Here is a 24,550-nt window from a genome sequence, read left to right on the forward strand (position 1 = left end):
GGAATCCACACACACACACACACACACACACACACACACACACACACACACCACGGAGACTGCGAAATGCACCGGGTTTCCAGTTTATTGCAAGTTAAACCCAAACCCCTCTCTAATCCACACACATTCACAGCAAGGCTGACAGAGGGGATGGGAAACCCATTGGAATCTGAAGGGATGTGTCCCTGCCACCCCACCCCAGCTCTGGTGAGGCCCCAACTCCTCCTAGGAGGCCAAAAGCCCCCCAGCCCCTGGGTGTGGCCTGAGGCTGGTCCTCAGAGTTGGCCCTCCTGCCCTGTGGTTTTACAGTCTTTGGTCTTAAAGGTCTGAAGCAAGGGCCGGGGGAGGCTGGGAACTTTGGGGAGCAACTAGACTTTGAGGAAGAAAAAAATTAGAAATAAATCCAGTCCGTTGAAACTTTCCTGGACTCTGTCACTGCAAAGCCATAAGAAGTCCTTTTCCATTTTTTGTGGGTTAACAATACACAAGATAAGATAGATTTGTTTTACATTTATAGATGCTTAAGTCTATATACAGAAGAGCCTCAGGCAGCCTATCAGTGGGTAGGGGAGAGAGGCCACCACCCCTACTTCCCTTGAACTGGTAGCTTGTGCACAGAGAGGGTGCTGTGCTGCGTCAAAACCAAGGAAATCATCTGCTCTCTCTGGTCATATCTGAAGAGACGTGATGCTGCCAGGCGGGAAGCTAATAGCCAAAGATCCATTCTCCTTTCCCTCAATCCCTGAGACCCAGTCTTCCTTTCTCTCTCCAACCAAGTCTCCTCAGCTTTTCTATGGCCCAAACCTGGGCTGGGTCCAGAGCAGAAAGGGTGAGTTCCTCCTTGCCAAACTCTGGCAAGGGCAGGGGCGATATTGAGGGTGTCTCCAAACCTAGCATCTCTGTGGGTTGGCCCAGGGCCCTTTCCTCCACAGCCCACGGGGCTGGGTTAGTACTCAGGGTGGAGCGGAGGAAGCACGGAGCAGGTGGCTGAAGGCCACAGTTAGGGGGTCAGCTAGGGTGCAGCACGGTCACATCTGACTTGGGGCCCCTAGGGTGCTCAAGGCCCCAGGCTATCTGGGCGTAGGGAAGGAGGCCGCCCTCACGCGAGCTGCGACCCCAGGAGCCCCTCCGCCCACCCACTCTCCAAGAACTCCACAGCCAGCGCAAAGTCAAACTCATGCAGCGGGGGCCCATCCACGGCGATCTTCACCGCTGGGCCGCCCCGGCCTTCCCCTGCCCCGCTCTGCCCCCACCACCGCAGCTCCCGGCTGCGGCCCACCTTGTCCAGGAGGCCGGCGCCCGCGGGCAGCGCCAAGGCCAGGGCGGCGAGGGCGGCGAAGTCTGGGAAGAGCTCGTGCAGCTCGGAGCGCGCGCACGCCAGCTTGGCACACAGGGCCCGCGGGCCGAGGCGCCCGAGGCTGCACACGACGCGCTTGAAGAGCGCGAAGTCGCCCAGCGCCCTCTGGCGCACCACGGCGGGGGCGAAGGCGCGCAGCAGCACCCTCAGTGCCCCCTCGCCGTGCGCGCCCAGCTCCTCGGGTGCCTGCGGGTAGCCGCGCGGGTCGAAGATCGCCGCGAAGGCGGCCACGGCGTCCAGCGAGGGCCCGGGGTAGGAGTCCCGCAGCCCCCGCCGCATGGAGTCTAGGAAGGCCCCCCGCAGCCGCTGCAAGCCCCGCACCGCAGCCTCCGAGTAGCCCACCAGCTCCACGCCGCGGTAGGTGCAGGGGCCACCGCCCAAGTCGGAGCTGGAGGACGCCAGCTCCTGCAGGAAGCCCTGGAGGCGCGCCCCACCGGAGCTGCGCAGGGCTTGGAGGGAGGCTCCGGCTGCCATCACCAGGGGTTGCAACAAGGCCAAGTCCGGCTCCTCTGGCTGCAGGACAAGGGTGAGCTTCTGCATGGATGGCAGAGTGTCCAGCAGCACGTGCGTGAAGGCCACGAAGGTGAACTGGCGCAGGGCGAGGGCCAGGGCCCTCGCTGTGGGGGAGGCTGGGGCAGAGGCCTCCAGTGTGGGCACCAGGCAAGGCCAAGCCTCAGCTACTGCTTCCACAATAGGCAGCAAGGAGGCCCAGGGCACTGGCCGCGGTCCTGCCAAGTCAATAGCTGCGAGGTCCAGTGCCGCCCGCAGCTCAGGGACCATGTGGGAACTAGGGCCACCATGGAGGCGGAAGAGGGCATCCAGCACACTTTCATATTCACTTAGGTAGGCAGGGGGCTCGGGATCTGTCCGGCCAGGGAGGCAGTGTAGTTCGGTGAGCAGTGGGCAGGCGGCCCGCAGTTGTGGGCCCACGCGCCCAAGGCGGTCACTGGGGAGGCTCGAGCTGAGCCAGGCCAGCTTGGGTGCAGACACGCCGAAGGCCTGCAGGATGTCCAGGAGCTGGCCAGCGGTGGCCTCACCCTCCTGTAGCTCCACACTGCCCAGGAAGGTGGTAGCAGGCTGGCCGTCACAGGGGGACACCGAGGTGGCAAACAAGGCCAGACTGTGGGACTCGGGCCAGTCCCTGGTCTCGTCCAACACCAGCCCCACATATGGGGATGCCTTCAGGCGCTGGCAGGCCTCCGTGTGCAAGACACTGGCAATGGCCACCTGGGACAGCCGGGGAGAGAAAGGAAGGGACAGAGTTAGGCTCGTCCTGAGAGGGGAGGCAGCAGTACTGGGGAGAGAGAGGGCACAGACCTTGGGGGCAGACAGACCAGTCCTAGCTTTGCATCTTACCAGCTGTGTGACCTTGGGCAAGTCATCTTACCTCTCTGAGCCTCAGTTTCCTCAGCTCTGAAATCAGACTACTGCCTACGTCTAAGCTCCTTAAAAGGTTGTTGTCAGTTGGGGCGCCTGGGTGGCTCAGTCAGTTAGGTGCCTGACTTCAGCTCAAGTCATGATCTCCTGGTTTGTGAGTTCGAGCCCACAAGCTGTTTGTGCTGACAGCTCAGAGCCTGGAGCCTGCTCGGGATTCTCAGTCTCCCTCTTTCTCTGCCCCTCCCCTGCTCACGCCCTCTCTTTCAAAATGGAATAAATGTCAAAAAAAATTTTTTTTAAAAAGGTTGTTATCAATTACAAATGTTGCTGTCCATCTAAGTGTAAAAACACTTTAGGAACCATAAAGATTCTACAGCATTTGGTGTGTGCTTTGATGGCATTGGCTCAATTGGCCTCATTCCTGGGAGCCTCCCTCCACTCTGCCGCTTGGGGATTAACTGATAGACACGTCCCCTCCCAGTTACATAGAACCCCAACTGTGTGCTCAGGTTGTCTGTCTGTCATCACTCTGTAGGATGAGATCGAACTCCCCTACCCTCACCCCAGCCCCTAGGACCCACACAACTGGTACCTAGGACAGAGCTGCCAGTTGCATGCCCCCTGGGGCCACGTGGGTGGTATTGGGCTCGAAGTGGGCCAGGGATACACCCAAGGGAATGGAGAAGCCCTGGGTCTGCTCTTCCTGCCCTGAGAGCACAGGGACCGAGCATTTCAGAAGTCACAAATCCACATTTTTATGTGTAATCTCTCACTTTTTTTTTTTTTTTAACTTGGAAACTAATTTAGGTTTTCCAAAAGCACTGTGAAAAATCAACAAAATATATCTGCGGGCCGACTGAGGCTCCAGGCTACAGCTTGCAACCTCTTGCGTAGGCGGTGAGGGAAAACCTCCGTGCCCCTGAGGACAGGGCCTGGTCTGGCCTCTTTGAGGCTGTGCCCCCAGCAGCTGGCCCGGGGCCTGGCACATGATCCGCCTCAGTGAAAGGTTCTGCTGGGTGAAGGAAGGTATGAATGAAGTGCTCTGGCTGTTGCCCGGGGGCCTGTCATGCTGGCGCTGCGCCCAGACAGCCCGCTGTCCTCCCTCCTCAAGCCCTCCCCCATACCCCTGGCTGCCACCCACCTGCATGTCCCTCACCCTCCTGGGGCTGTAGTAATCGCCATGCTCCGTGCCCAGCAGCGCCTGGCACAGGTTGAACCTCTGCAGCTCAAGCAGGGCAGAGCAGCGGTCGTCGGGCACATCCTCCTTGGCCATGCAGTACACCGTGGTCAGCACCGCGACTTTGGCCGGATCTACCTCCACCTTGACGCCGGCTGAGGTGGGGGTGGTCGCCAGGTCTGGGTAGGCCCCTCCTCCCTCAGCCTGGCCCTCAAAAGTGGGCTGGCCCCGGTTGACAGCCAGAGCCTGGCAGTGGGCCCCGGAGGTCACGTGGCGCAGCAGGGCGTGGCGCTGGAAGTTGTCGGTGCCCACGGTGAAGGCGTTCTCGGCTTTGCCGTGCTTGTTCCGCACCAGGGCCTGGCGGCACTCGAGACAAAACATTAGCTTCCGCTCGTAGTCGAAGTCCAGCCAGCGGAACTCCTCTTTCCAATGCTCGTTGAAGTAACGTTTGCACTTCTTGTTGGAGTTGGAGGCTTCTCCCGCTGGTTTCTTCCCCGGGGGTACCATTCCTGCTCGAGGGGCAGGGTACCCCCGACCCCTACCCAAATGCTCTGGTCCCCCAGGCTCCCCCCACACACAGCGGCACCTCACTTGACAATGGAAATTGGTGAGGAGGTAGGAGGGGAGCAGCGCGCCAGGCTAATGGGGACCATCCAATCTAACTTAGCCGGGAACGTTCATTCCCGCTCTGCCGGTGGGAGACTGGAGATGAAAGAGACAAGGGAGAGGCGTTAGGGGGTCCGTGGTGGGTTCATGCTGCCCCACTCCCCAGCTGACAGGTGGAAGGGCACCAAATGGGGAAGGGCTATTGGGAATGGTGGGCTCATGCAAAGGGCCATAGAATGTTATCCAAAGTGGGGAAGGTTTGGGGGCCCCCAGCCCACTCTGAGGGTCTCCCTCCATCCAGGACAAGACACTGACTAACTCTTACTGCTAGAGCATGTCAGAACTCAGCTCTGGAAAGATTGGCACTGTCTATGCAACCGCATTTTATAGGTGAGGGCCTGGGTCCAGGTGACAGCGGCTCTCAGGGCCCATGAATAAGTTGTGACTGAGCCAGGACTGAACCTCAGACCTTGACTCCTCACTCAAGGGGATGGCCAGTCTCTCCAGTCCATCATCGCTTATTTCATCGGAAGGAAGTTAACACAAAGCTGAGCTCCTGGAGCCACGGGACCAAGGAATGTCCTTTGTTTTCACTGGACCTCCCTTCCCTGAACATATACGTGGGTGCACTCACACACAAACTCCCTGATAGTGGGGTTCTGGGAAGGGAAGCCCAGAAGTGGGGGCCAGGCCCCAGACAGAAGGAACTAGCTGGTTGGCTATACCTCGCTCACTCTTCCACCGCCCTAGGCATGGTGACAGGTGAACCGTTCAGGACCAGAAGGCCATGTTCAGCCAACGGGCAAAACCAGCCAGCTTCCTAATTATCCCTTGAACCTGTCCTCTCCTCTCCATGCCTACTAGTAACAGCAGTCATGACCATTTGTCAAGTATGAACTTGGTCAGGCCTTGTGCTAAGGACTTTGCAGTGACTCTGTGAGAAGGCTAAGACCACTCTTTCAAGTATTCTGAAGGTGGTCTCAACCTCATTTTGGAGAGCAGGAAACGGAGGCTGGGGGACTTTAGGTGACTTGCCCAAGGTTCCAGAAGCAGTAAGTGGCTGAGGCAGAGTTAGAATCTAAGTCCTCCTGCCCCCAAAGGCCACGCTGGTGTCACCTGGCTTATACACCTGCCTCTGCCTCTGAGGGCATGCCCCCAGATTTGTCCCTCGCCCAACAGCCAGAGGGGGAGCTCACAGATCCCTCCTTCCACCTCTTCAGTGGTGTCCTAAACAGTTGCCTGAGTCTACACACCTCACTGTGAGCCAGCAAGCCCCCCCCCCCGCCCGCCCCCCAGCCACCCGCAGCTCCTGTCTGCTCAGCCAGTTCCAAAGGCTTACCATTCTCCCCACACACCCAGCTGTTACTTTGCTCCTGCCTCCATGCTCTGTGCCTGGAATTTCCTATCCCTCCCCATTCCCTGGCTAATTTCCATTCATTCCTGGAGAGCAGTTCTGCATCCCCTCTGCCCCCCACCCCCAACCCCCTGCCCCCAGGCTAGGCTGGTACCTGTCCTCTAGTCTCCCATAATTCTTTGCTCATGAGTCTTGGTGATACAATATGGTAAACTCAGGGACTCTCTCTGTAGCTCTGCACTTGGTTCCCAGAAGGCCAAGATCATGTTTGTTCACTTTGGGATCCCTAAGTGCCTGGGCATCAAGATGCCTTTCACCACAAGTTTGTTGTTTAAAAGACTAAAAGCGGGGGGGGGGGGGGGCGGCTCCTGGGTGGCTCAGTCAGTTAAGTATCCGCCTTCAGCTCAGGTCATGATCTCACAGTTCATGGGTTCGAGCCCTGTGTCGGGCTCTGTGCTGACAGCTAGCTTGGAGCCTGGAGCCTGCTTCAGATTCTGTGTCTCCCCTCTCTCTCTGACCCTCCCTCTCTCTCAGAAATAAATAAAACATTAAAAAAATAAATAAAAGATTAAAAGGATTTACTTGGGCTCTATGAAAGAACCTCTCATGTCTGAGGCTATCGTTTAGATGATTCTGGGCTCTGAGAAAGTGGTGACTGTCTTGTCTTCCGGATACACCCAGCACCCTCCCTGCACGGAACCTAGCACTTAGTGGGTAAGTACAAGGGCAGATGAGCAGAGCCCCAGGTGCAGCCTGTTCCGTGCAGGGGAAGGTGCTCCCTGTTGCTGCATGTGGTGAAATCAGTCAGTTCTCTCCCCCTAGATTCCCCAGAGACTGCTCACCCCACCCTCCTTGAAACATGCTTTTCTCTTGGCTTCCAAGATCTTATGTCCCCTGGGTTTCCTTTCTCCCATCAGCACCCCTCTACCTCTGATGGCATTTCCTCCTCCTCTTCCTAACCTAAAACTTTCCAGAAAGTTCAGAACCATCCCTGCTGGTCACCCTGAAATAAACAAGCCCAGCCTGAGCCATTCCTCTGGGTGCCACACCTCTCCTTTGAACCACGTTCCTGGCTCTTCTAGATGGAATTGTCAATCTGTTCCTACAAATATGCTCTTCTCCCAATCATCCCCAGCTCAGGAAATACCTGCTCTCCTACCCAGGTGCTGTGGCCAGAAATATGCCCCCTTAGCCCCTGCTCTCTTCCTGGGCGCAGTCTGTCCACAGGTGCTGTCGCCTCCACCTCCACAATCTGCCTCTAACTTGTCTCTTCTCTCTGTGTCGCTGCTACCAGCCTTGTCCAGGGCACCTGCGTCTCCTGCCTGGACCAAAGCAGTCATTTTCTGATGGCACTCTGGGTTTCCATTCACTCTTAACCCTCTCTGAACCATCTGGACCTACAGCAGCTAGAGGTTTTGTTTTGTTTTTCTAAATGTACTGCTTAAAACCCCCTCTATGACCTCTTGTTCTCTGAGGCCAGTGTCGGATCCCTTTTGAGGTCTGCCAAATGCCCAGGTATTGCTGACTTCTCTGGTGGCCACTTGTGCCTCTCTCCCCTTCCAGCTACATTGGCCTTCCCTTAGTTCCTCAGAGTGCCAGGTTCCCATCCCCAGGGCCTTTGCACATGCTGTACCCTCTTTCCAGAATGTTTCTACCCTCCATCTCAACACTTTGCCTGTCTCACTTCCCCTCTGGTCTTAGCCTAGCTAAGAAACCCTCTTCCCGAGGAGATTTCTCTATCCCTTCCCAGGAGGTCCCCTTCTTTTCTGTCACTGCTACCTGTTTGTTTCCTCCATTGTACTCCTCACAGTTTACAAATCTGCTTATTCTCTCTGCATTTATGTTGCTTGGCATCCTCCCCCCACCCCCCACCTCTCCCTCTCTCTTAAGAATGCAGGTTTTCTGAGGGCAGGAAACATAACTAACTTGTTCACATCTGAACCCCAGAGAAGGGAACGCTGCCTGGCACCCAGTAAGTGCCCCACAAAATTTGGGGAGTGAATGAGGAAGGAAGCACCAGCTTTTAAGCAGAGAGAACAATGGAGTGGGGCCTTGGGCACCTATTGGGTGGCTAAAACAGCTGCCTTTGACCTCTCTCCCTCCCAAGATCCCATGATTCTGTGATCCCGTCCAGCGTACCACCCAAAGGATCTTTGGGGAGGAGGTGCAAGTCCAAGGTGGTAACTTCAAAGGTTTGCCAAGTCCCTTCCGTATACCTAGAAACTGGCTATCCTGCCCCCCTTCTGCAGAGGGATAAAATTATGATGGCACCTGGGGTGTTTTCGATAAAAGAACAAAAGACTAGGTAGGGAGGCTACATGGGAAGATGGATTCTGAAACCGCTCTGTCAGATATGGTAGCTAGTAGTCACATACGGCTGTTTATAGTTCAGCAGAATTAGATGAACTTTTAGAATTCAACTCCTCAGTTCACTAGCCACATTTCAAGTTCTCAATAGCCACGCGTGGCTACTGGCTATTTGTGTTAAATGGCCAGGGCAGAGAACATTTACTTCATCCCAGAAAGTTCTATTGGACAGTGCTGTTCTAAATAGCCTAGCCAAAGCATTGGCATTCCCCTCCCTACCTCAACCTGAAGGAACCAGGCTGCATGGGGTGGAATATAAATAAAATGTGACTATGTGACTGACCAAAGGTGACCAGGGGCGTGCACCTGTCAGACCCAGGTCCCGCACACCTCTCTCTCCACACCCTGCCCACCTGGACGTGAGCCAGCACAACTTGTGGGATCCCTGGAGCCACTGTGTGTTGGTCTGCGGTCCCCACTTCACCCTGGCAGGTCAGCCTCAAACACAGTGCTTACCTCGCCCCAGGATGGCGGTCCCCAGCCTCCTCCCCAGCCCCTTTTAGGCCCCTTCCCTTCCGGAGCCCCGAGGAAGATCCGCACTCCGGGAGAGGACCTGGGGAGGTGGGGGCTCTCCGCTTGCTCCTGGCCGGGACTCCGGACTCGTGGGCTGGGGAACTTCCTCTGGGGGGCGCGTGGTCGGGGAGCCCCCGATGGGTCCTGGAGGACCCCCCCGCCTCCGCCCACCGTGATGCCCCGCCCGCAGGGCCCCCACCCATCTCCCGCCCCCTGCGGGGAAGCTCCGGGAGGGGGCGCCCCGCCCGGCTCGGGCACCGCGCCCGCCGCACACACTCACGGAGACTTGGGAGCCACCATCTTGCGCGGTGGACGCTCTGGCCGCGGTCTCCTTGGGCTCCACTGAGCGACAGCAGCCACTAGCGGTAACCGGGGCGAAGAGGCGCCAGCAGCCGGCGAGGGCCGGGGTGGCGGGCCGGGTGGCGGCGCCCCGGGACTCACCTGCCCCGGCTGTCGCCCAGTGCGCGCTCGGCCTCCCCCGCTGCGCGCGCTGCAGCAGGAACGACGGAAGACGGAGGCAAGACCTCAGGAAAGGTGTCCCGCAGGGCCAGCAGGAGGGACAGAGTCATTCATTCATTCATCACGTGCCCCGGTCAGTTCTTAGAGGAGCTCACAGGCGAGAGCCAAACAGGTAGGGCGCTAAGGGAGGCACCCGCAAAAACACTTTGGGACCCACGGGAGCAGGTGGAAAGCCGTAGGTCCGCAGGGACAGTCTGTTAGGTTTCACTGGCGGATAAGTGAAGTTTCATCAGGACAGGGGCATCCCAGGCAGTGGGTGGGCCTGGCCCAAGTTGAAAGTGCAGTGCAGGTTTGCAGTCAAGGCGAGTGGAGGTATGGAGGGGAGGGGTGGGGGGTGCCTGCTGCTGAAAGGCTCTGCAGTGAATACTGGGGATTTTGACCTTCAGCCCTGGTGGAGAACCTCAGGAGGTGTTTGAGCTGGGAGCCCAATCTTTAATCTAATGAGTTGTTTGTAATGGGGATGCCAGAAGGGGAGGGCTGGTGGAGAGAGGCGTGGCCTCTTCCTAGAACTCTCAGAGCACAGAAGTCCCTCACCCCTGCGTGGGCTCCCAGGGGAGGGGAGGAGGGGGAGGAGGAGGCGGAGGAATGTGGAGTTGTGGCAGACCATCCCTCCCAGACCTGCAGCCCCAAGGCCTGCAGTGAGGTTCCAGTGACATTGAACTCTGAGGCCTTGGGTTGTACACTGCATCTATGAGCCTCAGTTTCCTCATCTGTGAAGTGGGAATTACGGCTGGGTGCGGAGGAGAGGGCAGGACAGGAATGGGTCTGAGGAACAAATGGACTAGGTGTGGAGGCGATCTGAAGAAGGGGTGCCAGGGCACTTGGTGATTTAGTCTCCCCTTCCAGTCCACACAGTCACCCAGAAATGCCTTCCAGCCCCTTCCCCCAATTGGGTACACTTTTCTCCCACACAAGGCCTACGGTACATGTTGATTTGAGGTCAGGACCTCTCCGGTGGCTTCTGGGAACTCCCCCAGCACCCTTCCCACAGAGCTCCTCTGTGCCACCCACTGTCTGCTGCTGACATTCACAGTGAACCCTGGCCCCCAGGGCCGCTGGGATGATGCATGAGTCATGTCCCATGCACATACACGTGACCGGCTGGCTTGTGGGTACACTCAAATGAAGGGAGACGCTGCAGATTCCACACCTGCCCCAAGATAGCACCACACAGCCCGACACCCATAAGCCCCTCCCTTCCCAACCCTGGCCAGGGACCGGGGCCCATGACAGGGACCCACGGCTGGGACCCACTCACTACTCACTACTCACTGGACGGCTGCCTCAAGAGGGTGGGTTACTGCTCTGGTCAAACACAAGCAAACTAAGTGAGTGGCAGAGAAGAGGCCACCCCCAGGGGTCCAACTGAGGCTGAGGCAGGGGCACAGAGCAGGTGTCTAATGAAACAACATCACTCTGGCTGCCACCCAAGGGAGAGGATCTGGGCAAACCACATCCTCCTGTTTTGCCACCACTTGGAAAGATACACAGAAGAGCATGGGACACACATGCTGAGATCCGTGGGTGCCCACAGAGGTGGCAATAGGCACAAACGCCAGGCACACACTTACACACATCTCCTCGTGATGAGTCCGTCTAGCCACACATCAGTGTGCCTGTACAGAGGTGGTACCCACGCAGACATGGCCAGATACCCATGCTGGCTGGGGGCAAAGGTGGGTCCAGAGGCCATGCACAAGCATGTGCGTACACACCGAGAGGCAAGATCAACAAAGACACACTCAGATCGCATATACCCAGAGAGTCAGACACACGACAACACTCAGACCCCTATGAAGGCATATAGACGTAAAATGAAACCACAGGCAGGCAGCGGCACGTACCGTTACAAAGAGATGCATGTACACACAGATCTATATACAGACACATTTACCCAGAGGTAGGTGCGTGCACACACCCTCCCTTACAAAATTAAATACATCAGTCATAAACACAAGCTCATGTAGCCAAACCCAGAGTCTCTCTCTCTCTCTCTCTCTCGCCTTACCACAAGTCATAGGGGCAGAGGAGAGGGTCCTCCCTGAGGCAGCATACATACACACACACACACACACACACACACACACACACACACACACACCCTCAAATAGTAAAGCTGCCCTTCCTATTACAGGTGAAACCAAAACTCGGTGAAGAAAATAGGAGTCTAGGAGGGAGAGAGAATCAAAGGCAGGGAAGGGAGGTGGGGGGGTTGATCCAAGATCTCCTGCCTGACCGCTCCCCTGTAGGCTTAGGATTCCCACCCCGGCCACATTCTCTAGAGCCCCCAGCCCACTTCTGGGTCGCCCAGCACCTGGGATAGGACGGGTTGATGTTACCGACTTCCCTCCCTCCGCAGGCTGGAAGAAGACCCCAACACCTATCACAAGAGCTCTGCCCCAACCCCATAGCCTCCAGCCCTTATGCCTATGGGAGGGGATCCCCAAAATACTCCTTAAAACGTAATGGCTGTCTCCCTCAGTGCCAGGCAACCCCTGTGTGGAGAGGTGAGCTAGGAGACCATGGATAAAGGTGGGGGGGCAGCACAGTGACCCCAGCACAGTGGCTGGACCTCAGTTAGGAGCCACCCAGATTTCTGCCTGTCTCCCTCCGTCCACTTCTCTCTCTCTGCTGAATTAATAACTCCCTTTTCAACACCCCTCCCCACCCCCAGCACACACACAACACTGTTGGAGGCTCCTGGCGGCCCTTTTGAAGCAGCAGAAGGTATGATTTGATACAAGGAACCTCTGGTACAGGCATCTGCCCCAAAGCGTAGCTCACCTCCCTCCCGCCAGTTTCTGAGCTGGCCCTGCCCGCCACCCTCAGCCCTGCCTTTGTTTCCCAGCCAGAACGGGGGCCCCCTGCCCAGCCCTGGACCTGGGAAAAGGCACGAGGAGTCAACTGGCTACCAGAATCTTTCAACAGACAACTTTTGGGGGCCAGTGATAGCAAGACAAGGATAGGGCAGGGAGAGGAGAGAACCACCCTCGTCTGCGCCCCCTCCCCACGCTCTGGTGGCCTCAGCACTCACCCAGGAGCATTCTCTGCCTTTGGAGGCACTGTGGAGCGCCGTCTGAGGAGCAAATGAAACCAGCCTGAGAGTGACAGAGGGAAGGGGTGGGGATGTGAGGGACAGGAGGGGAGGGAGGAGGGAGGGGCTCCTCTTCCTGCTGGAAAGCGGCGGGTGCAGGGCCCTTTCTCCCCTTGCCTGGAAGCAGCTGCCCGTTCCCTGGTTTCTCCCATTCTGACCAGGGTGAAAAGCACAGGGCACCTCCTGACCCAGTGGTGGAGTCAGGGGCAAATGTGGGGACTAGAGACAGGGGGAGGCATCCATCCCCCCTCCTCCCGAGAGTCCCTGTCCAGTGCCTCTTGTACTGACGCGCAGAGTTGACCTGCCCTACAGACCTCCAGAAAGGAGACCCCGCCAGCCACTTCTCAGCCTGCCAGAAAGTTCCTGCTGGACTTTGAAGTCCTGCCTCGGGGCTTGCTGCTCCAGGAGCCCCCGTTGTCCTGTCCAGCCTTACTCATCCTCTGCCCACCATCCCCTTACACTGACCTCCTTTTGCTGAAGGGGAAACTGAGGCCCAATTTCATCCCAGAGCACTGGCCATGGCAGTGGGGGAAGGGAGCACAGGCGGCCCACCCCTCTTGGTCCAGTACCTGGACCATTGGACCTGCTACCTGGGCAGTGCCAGGTGGGGTGGGGGAGGGGTCATCTGATCAGTTAGAACTTCTGACACCCCTCCCCCGCTTGCACCTTTCTCTACCCCTCAGTCTCTGTCTCTCCATTTGCTCCCTCCTCCCCTTCCACTTCCTGACCCAGGGCCAGCTCTCTACTCACCTGAGCACCTGGTGGCTGGGAGGGGGCGGAATGGGGGAGAGAAGGCAGCCAACCCCACAGCTGGATCCCATGTGGCATTCCAGTCCCAGCGCTAGCCCCCCACCCCCTCAGCATCCTGTCTCCGCCAGACAATAACCTGTAATCTCTGGAGCAGCCGGTACAGCCGGCAAAGGGTCTGGGGAGGGCTTGGCAGCAGCAGCTCCCGAAAACAGGTTTGTTAGGAAGAGGCTCTGGGGGAAGAAGTTGCTTGTTTGGGGAGAGGAAGGAAACTCAAGCCCAGAGCTAATTAACCCACCCAGACACAGACGGAATCTTTGTCTTCTTGAGGGCAGGGATCTGAGCTAAGCCCCCTAATTCTCCACCCAGACAACCTTGCATTTCCTGGTGGTCCCAGGCGGGGGGTGGGGAAGTGTCTGATGGTCAGGTTCACACCTGGGGGAGGCAGCTGTGATGGCTGTCCAGAGACAGCGAGGGGCACTTCTGTCACCTGCCACTTAAGGAGAACAGCAGCAGGAGGTATTGGTTAGACCGCAAGAAGAACTTCCCAGTGGCCTTGGGGGAGCAGTTTCTCTGAAACATGCACCCAAAGGCCTCGGGATGGATTGAGGGGCACTGAGAAGGACTCAGCAGCCCAGGGAGATACTGAAGGGATGGGGGCACAGGCTGGAGGGCTTCTGGGCTTCCTGATGGGACTGAAATTAATCCATCTGCGAGGAGTGGGGGGTGCAGAACTCATCAAATTGGTGACTCAGGCGTGACCTGAGCTCAAGGTCTTTGATCTCTGAGGCTCTGAATGCAGCAAGAGGCTTGTGCAGTCAGAGTCAGAGAAGAGATGAGGGTCTGATTAGAACAGGAGTTAGGGGAGGTCTCGGGGTGCAGGGCAGGGGACAGCGGCCACCTACCACTCTGATCCCTCCCTGCCCCCAAAGGCACAGCATCTTTGCCCTGAAATCCATTATAGTCTGAGTTCATCTCTTGGTCTGCTGTCCCCCTTCGAGTCTACCTTGAACTGCCCACCCAAGGCCCCCATGGCCCGTTCAGAACTTAAGTGATTTCTGAAATCACCTTCTCTCTGCTCTCGTGTCAGGTTGCAGTGCTGATAGTGGACATGGGGGTGGGCCCTGAGTTGTGTGGCTGGGTCAGTCCTGCCAAGAGAAGGGAGGGACAGATTGGCTTTGGGAGGCTCCCCTCCCCTCCCCAGCTGGGCGAGGCCAAGGTGGAGCTGGCTGGCATCCCCCCCGTTTTTCAGTGGAGGATACCAAGGCACAGGGCAGAGGAGAGGCCATGGCTTCTAAGCACCATGGGGTCATCTGAGAGACAGTCTACCTTCTCTGGACATCCTTTGTCATCATTCTTAAAACATTAAGGTCCAGTATCTCTTAATACGTGCTGCTCTCCTCCGTAGCAAAGGGGGTTGGGGGGTGGGTCAGACATGCTGGGATCTGAACCCAGCTGTGTGACTTTGGATATGTGGCTTAAACACCCTGAGCTCCAGTATCCAATGTAAAGTGAGGGCTGGGGCACCTGGGCACGCCAGTTGGTTGAGCCTCTGGCCCTTGGTTCTGGCTCAAGTCATGATCCCAGGGTTGTGGGATTGAGCCCCGTGTCAGGTTCTGTGCAGAGTGTGGAGCTTGCTTAAGATTCTCTAGGGCGCCTGGGTGGCTCAGTCGGTTAAGCGTCCGACTTTGGCTCAGGTCATAATCTCACAGTTCGTGGGTTCAAGCCCTGCATCGGGCTCTGACAGCTAGCTCAGAGCCTGGAGCCTGCCTGAGATTCTGTGTCTCCCACTCTCTCTGACCCTCCCCTGCTCACGTTCTCTCTCTCTCTCTCTCTCAGAAATAAATAAAAAGCAATTAAAAAATTTAAAAAAGATTCTCTCTCCCTCTGCCCATCCCCCACTCGTGCTCTCTCCCAAACAAACAAACAAACAAATAAATAAAGTGAGGGCTGAATGTCATCATCCACTCGTGGCTTGGCTGTGTGAGGAGGGAAGGCCTTGCTGCACGTGGCAGAGGTTTCCAGACAGCTCAGGTCCTAAGTAGATGCTTACGTGTTCCCTGTGCCGGCCCAACCTCCACACTAGCAGTTGGGACTATGAGGATTGAGCAAACCTTTCTGTAGATGTTCAGGAACCACCTAACATTGTTTAGAGGGGGTGTGTGTGTGCATGCGTGTGTTCCACAGGATCACTGAGTTCAGCATCATGGGGGCAGAGGTGCCTGGTGTGTGCGTGTGTGCATGCATGTGTGCATGTGTGTGTGGTGGTCCATAGGATCACTGAGTTCAGTTTCATGGGCGCAGAGGTGCCTGGTGCCCCCCCTCCCCACCCTGGAGGAAGAAGGGCAAGGAGCTGGGGAAAGATGGCTAAAGACACATTGCTGAAGAATGAAAGGACCCCACTGGCCTGTGTGAGACAGGTGGGCAGAGCATGGGCAGGGGAAGCTGTGGAGGCGCCTGGAGAAGGGAGTCGGGGAGTGTGGGGTACCTGCCATTTCCCCATCCCGTGCCCTGTCCCAAGAGTTCGAGGCTCCTCTAGGTGTGGAGGAGTGAGGACGCCTCTGACCCAAGCATGGGGAGGTGACTCAGAGAGGGAAGAGTCCCTGCTTTCCCCTCCCAAGGATGGCCTCAGGCACATGAGCAGGAGAGGGTCCCTGCCTTCACCGCCTGCGACGGCCTGTCACTGTGCAAGCCGCCAGCCCCACAGACCCCTAATCAAAGTGACAGCTCCAGGAGCCTCCCAGAGCGGCTGTCCCGCCCCCACACCTTCAGCACCTTCCCAGCTGCAGGCCTGAGACCTCATGTATCTCGGAACAAAGCAAGGTGTCAGAGTTCCTTCTGCTTTGCCTCAAGCCTCTTGAAAGTTTAGGTGGGACTCTGGTTTTCCCAGGCTGAGGCCTCCCCACTCAGCTGCACTCGAAGGGGTCTCTGCTCTGGCCCCGTCCCCACCAAGGGCTGGCAAAGGCCTTCAGGGTGCTTGAGGTCTCCTCGCCCCCACCCCTCACCCACAGGGCCATTGCTGGCATCCGCCTATCCCACCCCAGCACTCAGAGAGCCAGGGAGACCACAGAGATCCACAGGAGTGGGTGGGTAGGTGTTGGGGGGTCATGGCTTGAATTAGGCTCAGAAATAATGAGGCCAATGGAGAGCAGGTTCTTGGCTGGAGCCCCTACATTCCAGGGTTCCCAGAAATCTGAGGACCGTTCATCCCTGCCCTAGGCATGGCCATCCCTGTCGCCTACTCCCACCGCGCTGCTCACTCCCTCCACAAGGCCATGAGAAAGGTCTGGCCCCATGGCTGTCTCCCCCTCTAGACTGTTTCTGCCCAAGGACAGGCACCAAGCACCTCTCCATGCAGAATCCCGGCATGGGCCAGCGCAGACGGATGACCGGAGGGACAGTGTCTCGCTTCCCATTGAATAACTGGAGAGGAGTACCAGGTATCATATTTCCTGCTGTCCCAACCCCCAATCCTATCCTACCGAGAACTCGAGAACTCGGGGGATGAGGATTGTGGGAAGAGGGAAGCCAATCAAAGGGGTCCCCATTTCCTTGGGCAGTCTGCCTCTGGCCCCATGTGGCGCTGTGGCCTTTTTTCTCACACTCCACCTGCTGTCTCCAAGTGGGCACGGTGGGCAGGAAGGGAAAGAGGGAGGTTTGTACCGTGGGGCCTGAAGAGGCCATGCCAGGGGGCAGCCACGCAGGACTGGCCTCCCCCACCCAGCACTGCCTCCTCCTTGGTGCCCCCTTCTGATGGTGGAACTGGCCAGCACAGCACCACCTAAGCTGGGGTCATCCTTGGCGCCTTCCCTTCCCACGTCCCTCAGCTACCAAGTCCAGCTGGTTCTGCTACAGAAAAGACCCCAGAATCTGTTTCCCTCAACCCACCCCCTTCCTTCTCGTGTACCCCCAAGTTTTATCCTTCCACCTTGCCTGAGATGTCTAAAAACACTAACTACTTCTGCTCCAAGCCCTTCGGTGACACCCATCACCTTGGGGACAAAGGCTAGACATGCAGCCTGGCTGTGAGGCCCTCACAGGGGTTTCTGCTGACCTTCTGCCACACTGGCCACATGGCCAGCACTTTCAGTGGCTCCTGGACGGCCATAGGCCTCAGACCTCCCAGCACTTGTTCTAGCTGTTTCTCTGCCTGGGATCCCTTGTGGGTCTCTAAGATGCAATGTCAATGTCACTTCTCTGAAGTTTTCCCTGACTTCTGTCCACTCACTTCTCCCTCTGACTTCTCCAGGCTCCGTACACCCACCTCTTTGAAGACTGTTATTCTCTTGGACAAACTAGTCTCTATGTGGATTCAGACAACTCTTTTTTGACAGGCAGGTATGCCACCTTTGAAAAATGTGAATTCCCAGGCATATACTGTATGTTCTCAATTACATGCAAAATCTAAAAAAGCCAGTCTTCAGACTGTGCCCAGGCACCTCTGTCAGTTAAGCATCTGGATCTTGATCTTCGGTCAGGTCATGATCTCACAGTTCATGGGTTCGAGCCCCACATTGGGCTCCACACTGATAGCATGAAGCCTGCTCGGGATTCTCGCTCTCCCTCGCGCTCTCTCTCTCTCTCTCTCTCTCTCTGCCCCTCCCCTGTGCACCCTTTCTCTCTCTCTCAAAATACATAAATTAATTCAAAAAAATTAAAAAACCAGTCTCACAGAATAGAAATTACAATGATGGTTGTTAGGGGCTGACGGGTCAGAAAAATGGGGAGATATTGGTCAAAGGGTACAAATTCCCAGCTTTAAGATAAATAAGATCTGGGCATCTAATGCTCTGCGTGGTGACTGTAATTAACAATACTGTCTGAGATACTTAAGGTGAGAGAAGATGTTAAATATCATCAACACAGGGGCGCCTGGGTGGCTCAGTTAGTTAAGTGCCCAAATTCGGCTCAGGTCATGATCTCACAGTTCATGAGTTCGAGCCCTGCGTCGGGCTCTGTGCTCTCAGTGGGGAGCCTACTTTGTATCCTCTGTCTCCCTTTCTCTCTCTCTGCCCATCCCCTGCTCACATTCTCTCTCTCAAAAATAAGTAAACATTAAAAATGTTATCAACACATACACAGACATAAGATGCAAGGGGATGGAGGTGTTAACTATCCTTATTGCAGATATGTGCAATTGTTTGGCAATGTGTATATCAAGTCATCACATTGTGCACCTTACACTTACATGTTATATGACAATAATACTTCAGTAAAGCTGGATAAAAGTGTCCTCCAAACATCAGCTTGCACATAGTTTCTATAAATATCTAATGAATTAATGAGTGACTTTTGAACTCAGACAAATATATATACACACACACACTCGGGAAACATTCATACAGTCAGATACATTCTTACTCAGAGTCACACCGTTGGTGTCCAGCCCTGAGCGCTCAGGTGGACAGCAGTACCAGCCGTCAGACCATTCCCTGCCTTTGCTTTATGCAGTGACCTCTGCCTGCACTGTCCCTCCTTCCCGTGCGCCTGTTCCAAAGTTCAGCATGTCCCCCTTCCTTCAAGACGCCTTTCCTGGTGTTCCCAGGTATAAGTACCCTTTCTCCTTTATATCCACATGTGGCACTCACAACACTCATCTGCTGTGTTAAGCATCTGATTTTTGACTTCAGCTTAGGTCATGATCTCACAGTCATGAGATCGAGTCCCGTGTCGGGCTCCACACTGAATGTGGAGCCTAATTAAAATTCTCTTTCACTCTCCCTCTATCTCTCTCCCCTACTTACGCTTTTTCTCTATCTCTAAAATGAAAAGGAGGGGCACCTGGGTGGCTCGGTTGAGCGTCCAACTTCGGCCCAGGTCATGATCTCACAGTTCGTAGGTTTGAGCCCCACATCGGGCTCTGTACTGACAGCTCAGAGCCTCTGTGTGTCCCTCTCTCTGCCCCTCCCCTGCTCATGATCTGTCTGTCTCTGTCCCTCAAAAATAAATGAATGTTAAAATATATATATATATATATGATAAATAGATAAAATGAAAAGGAATAAATAAAAATGTAAGCACCGGCAGGCTTGTTACGGCTCTCTGGCAAAGCTGCCAACCTGGGCTGCAAGGTGGGTTTCTGGTGCTGCCTCCAAGAACCAGGCAAAAGTTCTGGCCCTTCCCACCTCCCACACTGAGCCTGGTTCTGAACCTTCCTCCCCTGTCAGCCAGCAGTCTGCCTCTCCTTGCTGCCCCCACGGCTACTATGTGCCTGTCAGCTGGAATCACCCTCACCGACTCATTCACCCATTTCCCCCAGAAATCTGCCTTGTAGCCAGCGGCCCCTTCCGTGCTTAGAGCCAAACCTCGGCAAAGTCACCCCAGCCAGGGAGAGGCAGAAATCCCGGCCAGGAGTCCAGTGGCCAAAGGAAGAGAGGCTTCCCTTGCCTGTGCCTCAGCTGGAGTGCTGCACAGCGGAGCCCAGCCTTCAGGGCCCCAGGACGCCCTGCAGGTGAGGCCCTTGCCAGACAGCCTATCCCTGCCAGGGGGCTCCGGATCGGAGAAATGCTGCTTTGGGGTCCTGGCACCAGAAGTCTCTCCAGGGAGAGCTCCCAGACCCCAAAAAGACCTCAAGAGAAGTCCTCAGCCCTAAAGACCCTCGAAATCCTGGGAGGCCCCACAGAGGGGTGTCCAGATGCAACATAAAACTGTATGGTATCAGGGGGACTTCACACCCCGAGACCCCCTTGAGAGTATTCCGGACCTAAGACCCCACAGAGAGAGGCCACAGATCCTGGGGCCCAGACGGAGGCTGTGGGAGCAGCGCCCCTCCACACTGACCTGGCCCGGCCGGGGTCTTTCCCAAGCTGAGCTGCCGCAGCCGCCTCTGGTGGGCGCGCCCCCCGCAGTGCACCTGGGCCTGGGCAGCCGAATTCAGCTGGATGTTGCAGACATCACAGAGCGTGTAAGACGGCCGTTTTCTTTCCCGCTTGGGCTTAGGCAGTTCTGGGGGCCGAGGTGGGCACTCAGTAGCTCCAGATGTGGGCAGCTCCTTCTCACTTGGGGGAAATGGGCTCAGTGGCCGCTTCATACCTGAGCAGATAGAGAGGGAGACACGTCAGCCAAGGCTGCGTGTTGTGAATACACAGAAGGGGCAAGAGGAGTTCAAGACCCGGAGATACCTGAGCCCCGTGTCCCAGATGAAACTCCCCAGCTTTTGGGCATCCCCAACCCAAGGGTGGCAAAAGGGAGCAAAATGGGGTCCATTTCAGACAAAGCAGTATTAAAATACAGGACTATCTGGGGGGCGCCTGGGTGTTCAGTCGGTTAAGCGTCCGACTTCGGCTCAAGTCATGATCTCACGGTTTGTGAGTTTGAGCCCCGTGTGAGGCTCTGTGCCGACAGCTTGGAGCCTGGAGCCTGCTTCGGATTCTGTGTCTCCTTCTCTCTGCCTCTCTGCCCCTCCCCCACTAACACCGTGTGTGTGTGTGTGTGCGCGCGCGCGTGCGTGTGTCTCTCTCAAAAATAAACATTTAAAAAAATTTTTTAAAAATACAGGACTATCTGGAAGAATGTCACGAATGCCTACACACCAAGAGGCTGACAGCTGGGGACTCGGCCGCAGAGCCAAGCTCAAGGAGGAAGACCTGGAAAGCAGACAGGGTGGGCACTGAGGGAGAGGCGGCAGTGGGGTTAGGGGAGTCACATGTGCGGAAGCCAGGGCCCTATTCTGGGCCCCACAGCAGGCGCTGACAGTCCTGAGGCAGGCAGGCATGTGGCGCTTGCTGCAGCCGCTAACCAGAGGAGTGACTGCAGAAACCCTACCTCCCTGTGCCCAGTGCCCAGCCGGGTGACATTCACAAACATTGACAGTGTGTGAAGCCATCCCCACCCCGGCCCCACGTGGCTCCAGATGTCCCTTGCTGTGTTGGCTGCCCAGGACCGTAGCAACAGTTGATATTTTCAGTAGCAACCTGGGCCCTGCTGCCTGTGTCTGCAGAACACAGCCTCTCCTCCCTCCCTCCCTCCCTCTTTCTCTCTCATATACACACCCCACCCCTCCATGCCTCTCATCTGTCACACATGGTCTTCCCTTTCCAACTCATGTCTCTGAAATCTGTCTGCCTGACTCCTCAGCCTCTAACTGGCTCTGTTCTGGGGTGGCCGACCCCCTTTGTCACACTGAACTGTGTTAATTTCACTTCCTTCCTACTTCGGTGCACATGCTCTCCGTCTGTGCTGCATACTGGGGGCTTCCTGAGGGCAGGGCCTGAGCCTCCATTGTGGGGACAGAGAATTCCTGAGGTCAGGGGTCTGTGACTTCCTCGCTGCCCTCGGAAGGAACCGACACTGACAACACCTTGGTTTTGGACCTCTAGCTTCCAGGACCGCGAGGCAATGCATTTCTGTTGTTTGGGCAACCTGGTGCGTGGTACTTTGTGGCAGTAGTGCTGGGAAACCAAGACAGGGAAGGTCTGACTCTTGGATTTTGGTAGGTGGCTGGTGTTTTGAGGGCAGCTGTCCCAAAAGCCTGGTGGTGTGGCTGGGGTGCAGTACCAGCGCAAGGCTCCAGGTGGCGCAGTGAACATCGAGCTGGAAGCTAAGAGCTAGGACTCCATACCCCTCCCTATAGGCAGGACCCCACTCCTCAACACTTTCTGGGGATACCAGGCTGCCTCCCCACCCTAAACCACACCAAACCTCCTGGGCACTGTCTGGTGTTCAGAGCACAGTTCTGCCCACAGGGGGCACACTGGAAGGTTACTCCCATCACCTTGTGAGTGACCCGCTCTTACACAGCACTGAGTCCCCACCTGCATTCTGCTCTCTCTCATACCTCTAGGTGGAGGTCGTCAGAGTTATGTGGCTGCGGCCCAAGTCTCCCCGCCTCCTCCCACCTCCCAGCAGGAGGAAGGCACAGGAAGAGAGTACCAGGTGCAAGTGTTTTGTAAAGGGGGGGGGGGTCCAACCTGCTGGGGGGAAGAGGCTTCAGGGGAACGAGATCTTCCTGGCCATGCCTAGGACAATGACCTGCCCCATCAGTTAGGAGACAGGGGGTTTTGAAGTCTCGGTGCAATTTATGACAGTCAGAGGACACAGCCCAAGAGAGCAGACAAATATGTGCCATGGGGCTGATTAAACCCCTGTGATATACAGCCTCTGGGCTCACAGGGCCTGCCTGGATTCCGGGGCTAATTGTGTTCCCCCAGCCAGGCTGCTGGCCTGCTGCGGCCTGCCCTGCTTGACCCAGCCTTCCCAGCTGTCCCCTCAGGAGCCACCCTGCTCCAGCTAAGCTCTGACTCCCAGCCAGAAAAGCTGGGGGGGGGGGTGGGCATGCACACATCGGCCTAACCCCCGCCGTGAGCACCAGCAGGCCTGCATCCTCTGCCCTGGCCCCTATAAGAAGCAGCACAACTCACCCTAGCCGGACCTACACCAGGACACAATCTGGTTCACACGTTCTCTTTAACAGAAGAGGAAACTGAGTCCCACGCGAGGGGAGTGGGCTTGTTTTAAATTACATGAAAAGACAGGGGCACCTGGGTGTCTCAGCCATCTGACTTTGGCTCAGGTCATGATCTCACAGCTTGTAGGTTCAAGCCCCACATCGGGCTCTGTGCTGACAGCTCAGAGCCTGGAGCTTGCTTCGGATTCTCTGTCTCCCTCTCTCTCTGCCCCTCCCCCGCTCATGCTCTGTCTCTCTCTCAAAAATAAATATTAAAAAATAATAATTTAAAAGACAAAGTAAATGAAAAGACAATGAAGAGCTGTTTCTAGAAGCTTCCTTGCCTCCTTCTTTACCCAGCTACCCAGGCCACCTCTTTCTAATTACAACCCTATTTATTGAGGGCTTACTATGTGCCAGGTGCTTTGCACATAGGATCTCTTTTAGGCTGCACAACCCCATGAGTTGGACACTATTATTAACCTTTTATCCCACCTTATTGATTCGAGAATGGGTGTTGAGAAGTTTCACAGCCAGACCAGAACCTACACTTGTCTGACCCTGGAGCCCAAGTCCTTAGCCACTGCCCTATCCCACCTCTCCTAATAGCCTGCCAAGCCCTCTTTTGAGCTTCTGGGAGGGGCAGGGGGTGGTTACAAATTCTGGGAAGGACTCCTGGGGACACTTGGGGGTGCCCAGCCCCTAACAGGCTGGAGTGTCAGGCAGGGAGGTGCCACACCTTGGCAGGAGGGGGCCAGAGCCAGGGAGGCTGGGAGAGGGGAATGTGAAGAAAGGGGGAGAACTGAACCCAAACAGAGTTCTGGAAAAGACCAAGTAAAAGCAGAGAAAAAGTGCCTGTGTGATCCCAGGTGTCTGTCTGTCTGATTTGCACAGTAAGGGGGTTAGCTCCCCTGCTCCCACCTTCCCTGAGAGACAGCTAAGGGCCACAGCAGGGAGGAGGAGCTGGATGGTGGAGGGGGCCACCCTCTAAAAGGCAGGCTCACACCAGAGCTGGGGAGCTGATGGAGGCTAGGGTTGCTATATGACTGTCTGTCTGTCCATCCATATGGAGCTGGAGGGGGTGGGGAGTGGAGGGAACACTCAGGCAGGACCCCAGGGCTCCATCTCCACCACTCTCGCTGAGTGATGAATGGACCTCAGGGCTTGGCTTTCAGTGGGAAGCTCTTGACCTGCCTCCCCACAGAGGGCTGGATGGAAAGGGACCTTGGAAGCCATAAAGTGCAGAGCGGGGAGTTGTTTCAGCTGCAGCCTGGGGAAGGGGGTCCTCAGGAAAAAGCTGTTTTTGCCAGAGGGTTAACGGGAGAGGAAGGTTCTAGGCCTGTCCCTGGCCTTTGGCAGGGCATGAAGGGCTCCCTCACTAAATCCTTAATGAGCCCAATTACACTCTGGTATTTTCCCCAGCGTCTGCCAACATCTGCCCTCCCACCTTTCCCAGCCAGGTCCCAGGCCCTGCCTCTGAGCGGGAGCCTGGCTGGCTGGCCAAGCTTGGGCTAGCCCCTGTCCCTCTGGGCTTCAGTTTTCCGTCTTTGCAGACGGAGGATTGGGCTGGACTAATCTCAAAGGTCCTCTGCAGGCACCTCGCAGCTGTCTCTGAAGCGGGCGTAATGGGAAGGCCGGGTTGTATCTGCCTATTTCTGCCACCAGAGAAAGGCAGGTGGGTATGGAGAAAGAACTGCCCGCAGCGAGTGCCCATTGCCTTCTGGGCACTGTATGAACATCCTCTCCATTAACCCTCACAACAACCCCATGAGGCTTTACAAATGGGGAAACTGAGGCTCAGAGTCGAAAAGAGAGGCAGGTGAGTAGGACAAGTTCTCTCCCATCTTGGGGTGCCGGGGAGGGGGGCACATGCCGGCAGCCCCCGTCCCAGTGGCTCACGGGATCACCAGTAGGAGTTGGGGATCCCACCCCACCCAGATGCAGAGAGAAGTATCTAGAAGAAGAGAGACCTTGTCTGTTCTTGGCCTAACAGAGTGTGAGCCTTCCTGAGCCCAGCTGCCCCCCTCAACACCCCAGAGCAGCCACCATTGACC

General features: G+C 56.4%; 2 protein-coding genes across 3 annotated transcripts in view; both read right to left on the reverse strand.

Moving 5' to 3' along the window:
• The window catches only part of ZNF385C (zinc finger protein 385C), a 30,045-nt gene extending 9,729 nt beyond the window's left edge, over nucleotides 1–20,316 (reverse strand). The window contains exons 1-2 of the mRNA XM_039256738.1: nucleotides 20,233–20,316; nucleotides 19,892–20,143 (exon numbers count right to left, since the gene is read on the reverse strand). Of these exons, the coding sequence (XP_039112669.1) occupies nucleotides 19,892–20,143; nucleotides 20,233–20,275 (295 nt within the window). The 5' untranslated portion in view covers nucleotides 20,276–20,316. The remainder of the gene's footprint in view (nucleotides 1–19,891; nucleotides 20,144–20,232) is intronic.
• Nucleotides 68–12,340, reverse strand: CUNH17orf113 (chromosome unknown C17orf113 homolog). Of its 2 annotated transcripts, none has more exons than XM_039256735.1 (3): nucleotides 12,305–12,340; nucleotides 3,876–4,613; nucleotides 68–2,584 (listed from the first exon to the last, which is right to left on the reverse strand). In XM_039256735.1, exons 2-3 carry the CDS (start codon nucleotides 4,416–4,418, stop codon nucleotides 1,100–1,102), a joined length of 2,028 nt encoding a protein of 675 aa, XP_039112666.1. In that variant the 5' UTR covers nucleotides 4,419–4,613; nucleotides 12,305–12,340; the 3' UTR covers nucleotides 68–1,099. The 2 variants fall into 2 exon arrangements, with proteins under 2 accessions (XP_039112666.1, XP_039112665.1); XM_039256734.1 differs by lacking the exon at nucleotides 12,305–12,340 and adding an exon at nucleotides 9,032–10,373.
• Nucleotides 20,317–24,550: the final 4,234 nt, after the last annotated feature.

The sequence above is a fragment of the Hyaena hyaena genome, unplaced genomic scaffold (genome assembly GCF_003009895.1).
Source record: "Hyaena hyaena isolate Hyena2069 unplaced genomic scaffold, ASM300989v1 scaffold_589, whole genome shotgun sequence".
Taxonomy (NCBI): domain Eukaryota; kingdom Metazoa; phylum Chordata; class Mammalia; order Carnivora; family Hyaenidae; genus Hyaena; species Hyaena hyaena.